Source organism: Chiloscyllium plagiosum, chromosome 33, assembly GCF_004010195.1.
Source record: "Chiloscyllium plagiosum isolate BGI_BamShark_2017 chromosome 33, ASM401019v2, whole genome shotgun sequence".
Classification (NCBI taxonomy): Eukaryota; Metazoa; Chordata; class Chondrichthyes; order Orectolobiformes; family Hemiscylliidae; genus Chiloscyllium; species Chiloscyllium plagiosum.
In genome coordinates, this window is record NC_057742.1 from 453796 (window position 1) to 462672 (window position 8877).

Genomic DNA, 8877 nt, shown 5'->3' on the forward strand with positions numbered 1-8877 from the left:
TGGTGGCAGGCACGGCAGTAGGGGTGGCGGAAGTCACTGAGGGTGTGGCATCGGCGATGATGTGAGGGCCAGGAGTGGCTGTGGGAGTGGCCATGATGGGGGCAGTAGTGACATCATCAATCAGCGTGGGGGTGGTAGCTGCATCAGCCGCATGGCTAATGGTGTTTCCGAGGCCAGGGGATTCTTCTGGAATGTTCGAGGAGCGCTAGTTATGGAGGAGGGTAGATAAAAGTTTGTTGTACTTACAGTTTTTGATGTTTGAGATGGAATGAGGAGGGTAGATAAAAGTTTGTTGTACTTACAGTTTTTGATGTTTGAGATGGAATTGAAATACTGTTTGTTGAGAGTATGAATTCTCCTGAGGATGTAGTACAGAGTGGGTCCTTTGCAATTCTGAGAGAGTGTGGCCCTCAGCTGAGGCAGGGCAGACTGTAGAGAGGTTAGGTGCCTGCGCATTGCTGCAAGTGTGGAGCGGAGGATCTTGAAGGAGAACTGTTGCTGGTGTTTTTGAATCTGTAGTCTGTACTGTTTGTCCTGTTCGGGTCCGAACACTGCTGGTTTAAAGGTGGTCCGGAGTCCATGTGGGATGAGTTGGTTACGGAGACAGTCACTGAGGAAGCAAATGTGGCTGTAGTAGCGGGTTTGTTTCAGGACAATTGCTGTGCTCTTCCAACACCACTGATCCAGAACTGTTTATAGAATGATTAAAAATGATAAAGAACCTCCTGTGAGGTACCAACGGCAGAGAAAACACAACTTCTCAACCCTACACCTCGTGAGCTCTGCAAACATTCCAAATGTGGTCTTTCAAATCATCTTCAGTTACTCTAACTCTCCGTGTACTACAGAGCGAACAAAGACAAGATTTCAGGCATTTAGGTCTTTTATCCATGAGTCATTCAGTAGTCACTGACCCAGGAGGTACAGCTTCAGGTGGCATCATGGCAGGGTTTGCTTAACGGAGAGGGTTGAGTGAATTTATGGGCAGATTTGGGAATTTTGAAGCAGAGGGGCTGACTTTCAAAGAACACCATCCAAGACATGGCTGTGATCCAGGTTAATGGGTCACACAGATAGGGAGACCCTGACCTGTTCTCATCTGCTGCTGGCTGGAATCTCAGTCTCTGTACTTAAACAGTAGCCAGCGAGAACAGGACACTCACACTCAGCTCAGTTATAAACACACCACTGTCCCTCTGACATGCTGCTCTAAGGTGTGAACTAACAATTCTCCCTCCTCCCAAATGTCAAGGAAGATCTTGCATTCCTACAGCAGTGTTCACAACCACTAGGAACTCCAAAAGCATTTTGGAGCCAATGAAGTACTTATATATAGTCACGGTTTCCCTGTAGGAGACACAATCACCAATTTGCACACACAAAATCTCAAAACAGTGAAATGTCCAGACAACCTGTCTAAATCATGTTAGTACAACACAGGAACAGGCCTTTTGGCCTGAACTAATTGAGGGATAAATATTGAGCAGGACAGAGTGGAGAACCTCCCTGCCTTTCATTGGAACTGTGATGTGGAAACATTTACATCCATCTGAGGGGTCAGGTGAGACCTCAGCTTAATGCTTCATCCAAAACACACCACCTCTGACAGTGTAGCATGGCATCAATGTAGCACTGGGAATGTCAACCTAGGAATCTTTAGATCAAATCATCGATAGGGACTTGAACCCATAAATATCTAGTTCAAAGGTAGAGTGCTCTCACTGAGCCACAGCTGACATGAGCAGACACTGGGTGAAGCCTGAGGCTGAAGGAGACCATGTCTCTCAGATAGAGTACACGAGTTGTTGTTTAATGGCATGCAGGATCATTGTTCAAAGCCTTGCCAAAGGATTGAACAGTTAGATTGAAAACAGCTGATGGGACACTGACAATGCTGTGACGTGGGGAAGTGCTACAAGAAATACTCACCGGACACAGCACAGGTAGATGGAATACAGCACCACTGATGACGCACTGAAGTAATCCATTTTCTGCAAAATTAAAATTACAATGAAAACAATTCTGCGAAAAACTATGATTGTTTGGTTATAACTGAGGTTGCAGCCCCAGGAATCTGGTTACTTACCTCAGTCAGTGGAGTGTCACGTGTGTGGAATACAGTGGACCAAACCCAGGCATTGAGGGTGATCTACCAGAAGAGAAAGAAATTGTTGATTGTTTGGATTATCACAAGGACATAAGAAATAGGAGCAGGTGGTGGCCATTCAGCGAGATCAAGGTCAATTTCAACAATATCACCTGCATTATCTTGGATTTCCTCAGTGTTATTAATATCTAGAAATCAATCAACCTCAGTGTTGAACATACTCGGTGACTCAGCCTCCACAACCCTCTGGGTAGAGGATTCCAATGATTCATCACCCTCTTATTGAAGAGATTTCTCCTTGTCGCAGAAATAAAGTCTGCCCATTGTCCAGAGACTGTGCCTCTTGGTTCTCAAACCCCTCCCTCTCTGGGGGCAAGATCCTTCCTGCATTTACTGTCAGTTTGTTACAAGTTCCACTGAAGGCCTTAGCTTTCAAACCTTGTTGTTGTTGGTGGAGGGAGTATTTTAGGAACCTTTAACACTGCACAAGTATGATATGAGATGGTGACAAGCAGAGAGAGGACAAGACAAAGGCAATCACAACAGAGAACGCATGATATGGAGGTTTTGGGGGGGAAGAGGAAGGAGTAATATTAACACTGACTCTCAGTGGGTAGGGAAGGAGTCAGCACAAACCTTCTGAGAATCATAAGCATGTGACCATGTCTGTTCAGTACTTTGAAAGATCCATCCAATTAAGCCCACTCGTTTGCTCTTTCCCTCTGTTCTTGAAATTTTCTAATTCAAATCCAGTTTTTCTTTCAAAAGTTAATGAATTTGTTTCTTGTTCTTACGTTCTCACAGCGTACTTTCACACTTATCTTTGCATCATCTACAAATTTACCCAACATGTCTCTGCTATCATTGTTAGATATTTTCTAAATAAACCCAGAGATATTATTACAAACCTAGCACTACCCACACCTTAATCCAAGCTCTTCCAGTATAGCTACAACGTGGAAAATTGCCCAGGTTTGTCATATCCACAAAATGTAGGACAAATCCAACGTGGCCAATTATAGTCCCATTGGTCTACACCCGGTCATCAGTAAAGTGATGGAAAGCATATTTTGTAACAGTGCTATCAAGCAGCACCTGCTCAGCATTAACCTACTCAGTGACACCCAATCTGGATTCCGCCAGACCACTCAACTCCTGCCCTCATTACAGCCTTAGTTCAAACATGGACAAAAGAGCTTAATTCCAGAGGGGATGGGAGAATGACAGCCCTTGACATCAAGGCTGCATTTGACTAAGTGTGGCATCAAGAAGCTCTAACAAAACCAGAATCATCGAGCATTGGGGGCAGACTTTCCAGTGTTTGAAGTCATCTGTGGCATAAAAGATGATGTTAGTGTTTGTTGGAGGGGAATCATCTTAGCTCTAGGATATTTCTGAAGGAGTTGAACTGCATAGATATTTTCCAATCAACCTGGTCAGAAATGCTATTGCACACCTCTGGAAAAGGTGGGACTTGAACCCACGGCTTAAGCTCTGATATAGAGACACTGTGGCACAAGAGCTCCTCAGGGTAGTGTACTAGTCCCAACCATCTTCAGCTGTTTCGCCAATGACCTTCCCGCCATCATTAGGTCAGACGTAGGGACATTTGCTGATGAATACACAACATTCAGCACGATTCTCAACTCCTCCCAATCTGAAGTAGTCCATATTAAACACAAAGACAATGAACGTATCCAGGCTTGGGCTGATAAGTGGGAAATAGGATGCATCAGAGCACCAATGACCATCTCCAACAAGACATAATCAAATCATTGCCCCTTCATATTCACTGGTATTTTTAGGGTACAAGAAGGGTAGACAGATTGATCAGATTGGTAGCAAATGGAATTTAACCATGAAAATGTGAGGTAATACAATTTGGAAAAAGTAACAGGATAAGGGAGTACTCAAAATGAATGGCAGGACACCAGGAAGCTCAGAGGGATCTTGGATGCTATGGCCAGAGATCCCTGAAGCAGCAGGATTGGTTATTAGGGCAGTAAGGCCACATACAGGACATTTGCTTTTATTGGTTGTGACATAGCTTATAAGCAAAGGGAAGCAATGTTGCAGCTGTACAGAACATTGATTAGTTCACAGCTGGATTACTGTGTGTAGTTCTGGTCACCACACTACAGGAAGGATGCGATTGCACTAGAGTGGGTGCAAGGGAGATTCACCAGGATGTTGCCTGGGATGGAGCATTTCAGTGCTGAAGAGAGACTGGATAAGCTTGGATTGTTTTCTTTGCAGCAAAGAAGTCTGAGAGAGGGAATCTTGATGGTGGTCTATAAGATCATGGGGAGCAAATACAGGAAAGAAAGTAAGCAGTTATTCTCCTTAGTTGAAGGGTCAATAAAAAGGGACATAATTTTAAGGTGAAAGATTTTGAGGTTTATAGGGATTAGAGGAAATTCTTTTTCACCCTGAAGACAGTGGGAATTTGAAATGCACTGTTTGGGAGGGTAGTTGAGGAGGGAACCTCACAACCTTTAAAAAGTAGTTAGGTGAGCACATGAAATATCATAATATTCAAGACTATGTGCCAAGTGCTGGAAAGTGGGACTAGTGTAGATTTAGAGCAGTTTTTGTCAATGCAGTCTTGATGGATCAAAGGCCTCTTTTGTAATGTATGGTTCTTACAACATATCAGAGGCTAGAAACTTGCAGTAACTCACTCAACTCCTGACTTCCCAAAGCCTGTCCATCATCTGCAAGGCATAAATGATGAGTGTGATGGAATACTCCCTACTTGCCTGGATGGGTGCAGAGCCAAAAACATTCAAGAAGCTTGACACTGTCCAGGACAAAACAGCCACTTGATTGGCACCACATCCACAAACATCCATTTCCTCCACCACCGACACTCAGTAGCACTAGTGCCTACCATCTACACGGTGACTTAGTGGTTAGCACTGCTGCCTCCCAGTGCCAGGGACCCGCGTTCGATTCCAGCCTCGAGCTGTGTGGAGTTTGCACATTCTCCCCGTGTCTGCATGGGTTTCCTTCTGGGTGCTCCGGTTTCCTCCATAGTCCAAAGATGTGCAGGTCAGGTGAATTGGCCATGCTAAATTGTCCATAGTGTTAGGTACATTAGACAGGGGTAAATGGAAGGTAGGGGAGTTGGTCTGGGTGGGTTACTCTTAGGAGGGTCGGTGTGGACTTGTTGGGCCAAAGAGCCTGTTTTCATATTGTAGGAATCTAATCTACAAGATGCACTGCAGAAATTTATCAAATATCTTTAGACAGCACCTTCCAAACCCACAACTATTAATGTCCAGGAGGGCAAATGAAGAAGATTAATTGAAATACCACCATCGGCAAGTACTCCTCTAAGCCACGCACCATCCTGACTAAGATGTATGTTACTGATCATTCACGGTTACTGGGTAAAAGTGCTGGAACACCTTTCCTAATGGCATTGCGAGAAAAGTTTCAGTAGCAGATTATAGTGGTTCAAGGACGCAGCTCACCACCACTTTTTCACAACTAAGGATGGACAACCCTCATTCCATGAAATGTTTATTTTAAAAATCTGCCCCACTGCTTTCTATAGATCTATCCCTCATCTATAGCTCAGCTCACCTTTTACACCTATTTTGTAACCCTTAGTTAAGTATAAGACTATATTTTAAACTGACTTTTACCTTTCAAACTGGACACAAAATTCAATTATATTGTTTTTGCAAGGTTTGTGAAGGTTTGTAGCTCAGGTTGAGGTTTAGGGTGTAGCTTTGCTCGCTGACCTGTAGGTTTGATATCCAAACATTTCATCACCTGGCTGGGTAACATCATCAGTGGCGACCTCTAAGTGGAGGTCGCCACTGAAGATGTCACCTAGCCAGGTAATGAAACGTCTGGATATCAAACCTACAGCTCAGTGAGCAAAGCTGCACCCCCCCCTCAATTATATTGTGGACATTGCTACCTCAGGATTTACTGAGGTATTAATTAATGCTGCCACATTGCAGTTCCAAGTCTAGTAGAACCTGTTCTTTGACAAGACTAAAACTATACACAGTATTCTAGACTTGGTCTCACCAATGCCTTGCATAATTGGAACAAAACAATCCTACTTTTACGCCCTATTCACTTTGCAATTAGCACCAACATTCCATCTGCCTTTCGAATCATTTCCCATACTTGCATATATTTTTTCATTCAACAACCAGGAGATTCAAGATAGTTCTGAACAATCCAGTTCTGCAATCTCTCCAGTTAGATAATCTGCTGCTTCTTTGTTCTTCCTGGACAAGTTCACATATTCACACATTATGGCTGCTCCATGAAATTCAAAACTTCTATCAAATCTGCTCTAAGGAGAATAATACCAGCATCTCCTTATTAACAAAATTCTTCACCACTGGGAAAACAATCCCCTCTGCAAAAGTTCTTGGCAACATTCCCAAAGTGTGGTGCTCAGAATGGGACAAAATTCCAGCTGGGGCAAAACCTGTCGCCGATAAAGATTTAGTATAATCTCCTTACATTTCAATTCAACATTGCAACTGGGAAAAATCTAAAGGTACTAATTAGATCCTTCATACAGTCCCTCTGATGAAAAGAAGCTTTGGACAAGCTGGAGAGTCAACACCTCACTTGTGGACAAAAATTTTAACTGTGGACTGCGGGTGAGGGGATTAAAGCAGCCCAAGTCCCAGCTCCTGTCTTCTCTGGGAAACTATGCATGTGGTCACAGGGTAAGCCCAGGGATAGGCTCATGTGATTCCCTTCCCTATATCTCTAACAGGCTGTGTGAATATGTGAACAGCCCAAAGAAAAACGCATTCCTCAAGATCCATTGCACAGACAGAAGCCTGGATCCCACGATGTATAAATGGTCAGGGAAACAAACATTTTGGGGTATCAGTCTGCTTCCTGTTCTGCAGTATCACTTCACTGCACTGACTAGAGGCACCTACTCTTTTACAATAGTAGAGCTTAGTACTGTCGTTACCATAGCAAAGGAGATGCATGTATGGTACATAGGAGATTCTAGAGGCACTGCAGCCTGGTACCTGCCCAGCATCACATAGTTGGCCAGTCCGTTCAGCATGGAGGCAAAGGCTGAGGCAGGTTCTTGGAAGAACAGGAATCGGTAGAAGGGCCACTGCAAAAACAAAAAGAAGAAAGGCACCAGTTAAAGTTGAGAATCGGACAAGCATCCTGAGCCAACTTCCCACAGTGGTAGAGGGGCTCGATAAATGGTCTTGAAAAGCATTAAGTTATTGGCAGTGTTTTCACAAAGAGGCTCAGAGACACAGCAAAGTGGACCCTGTAGGATTCACAGCAAGGGATAGTGTCTGACTGGTTCCCAGGAACCCCAGAATCTGAATGCTCCAACCAGAGTCAGTATCAATCAATAATTTGAATTACTGCAGTGCCAACATCACCTTGCCGTAAAATTGAGGCACTTTGTGTCCTTCCTGAATGTACAGTCCCACTGTCAGCCACATACAGCTGTATTTACAGTCATCAGCACAGCTCCAACCTGCCAGCAGAAACAGAGAAGGTCAACAGTCAAGTTACTTCTGACCAACAATTCCAACACAAATACACTAATTTCAGGGTTATTGCAGTGATGACATGACATGTGTTGAGACAATAGGCAATGCCCAAGTCATAAAACAAAGGGAAATGTTCGATGCCGAAATTATTCTTGACTGAAAGCCCACACTCATGTGCAACAAGAACGAAGAAATTGGAGATAGGCAGAACCCATGCCTCGGTGACAACATAGGGACCCGCAGGGCGAGACGGCGCCCCGGTGAGAGTCAGTGTGTGAGACGGCGCCCCGGTGAGAGTCAGTGTGTGAGACGGCGCCCCGGTGAGAGTCAGTGTGTGAGACTGTACCCCGGTGAGAGTCAGTGTGTGAGACGGCGCCCCGGTGAGAGTCAGTGTGTGAGACGGCGCCCCGGTGAGAGTCAGTGTGTGAGACGGCGCCCCGGTGAGAGTCAGTGTGTGAGACGGCGCCCCGGTGAGAGTCAGTGTGTGAGACGGCGCCCCGGTGAGAGTCAGTGTGTGAGACGGCGCCCCGGTGAGAGTCAGTGTGTGAGACGGCGCCCCGGTGAGAGTCAGTGTGTGAGACGGCGCCCCGGTGAGAGTCAGTGTGTGAGACGGCGCCCCGGTGAGAGTCAGTGTGTGAGACGGCGCCCCGGTGAGAGTCAGTGTGTGAGACGGCGCCCCGGTGAGAGTCAGTGTGTGAGACGGCGCCCCGGTGAGAGTCAGTGTGTGAGACGGCGCCCCGGTGAGAGTCAGTGTGTGAGACGGCGCCCCGGTGAGAGTCAGTGTGTGAGACGGCGCCCCGGTGAGAGTCAGTGTGTGAGACGGCGCCCCGGTGAGAGTCAGTGTGTGAGACGGCGCCCCGGTGAGAGTCAGTGTGTGAGACGGCGCCCCGGTGAGAGTCAGTGTGTGAGACGGCGCCCCGGTGAGAGTCAGTGTGTGAGACGGCGCCCCGGTGAGAGTCAGTGTGTGAGACGGCGCCCCGGTGAGAGTCAGTGTGTGAGACGGCGCCCCGGTGAGAGTCAGTGTGTGAGACGGCGCCCCGGTGAGAGTCAGTGTGTGAGACGGCGCCCCGGTGAGAGTCAGTGTGTGAGACGGCGCCCCGGTGAGAGTCAGTGTGTGAGACGGCGCCCCGGTGAGAGTCAGTGTGTGAGACGGCGCCCCGGTGAGAGTCAGTGTGTGAGACGGCGCCCCGGTGAGAGTCAGTGTGTGAGACGGCGCCCCGGTGAGAGTCAGTGTGTGAGACGGCGCCCCGGTGAGAGTCA

General features: G+C 46.5%; 1 protein-coding gene across 3 annotated transcripts in view; it reads right to left on the bottom strand.

The window, feature by feature from the left end:
* pgap3 (post-GPI attachment to proteins phospholipase 3) overlaps positions 1 to 7604 on the bottom strand; it is a 26556-nt gene extending 18952 nt beyond the window's left edge. For all 3 annotated transcript variants that reach the window (XM_043674692.1, XM_043674691.1, XM_043674690.1), the window contains exons 1-4: positions 7504 to 7604; positions 7068 to 7220; positions 2087 to 2149; positions 1930 to 1991 (exon numbers count right to left, since the gene is read on the bottom strand). In XM_043674692.1, coding sequence (XP_043530627.1) covers positions 1930 to 1991; positions 2087 to 2149; positions 7068 to 7220; positions 7504 to 7566 — 341 coding nt within the window. In that variant the 5' untranslated portion in view covers positions 7567 to 7604. The remainder of the gene's footprint in view (positions 1 to 1929; positions 1992 to 2086; positions 2150 to 7067; positions 7221 to 7503) is intronic.
* Between the last annotated feature and the right edge of the window lie 1273 nt (positions 7605 to 8877).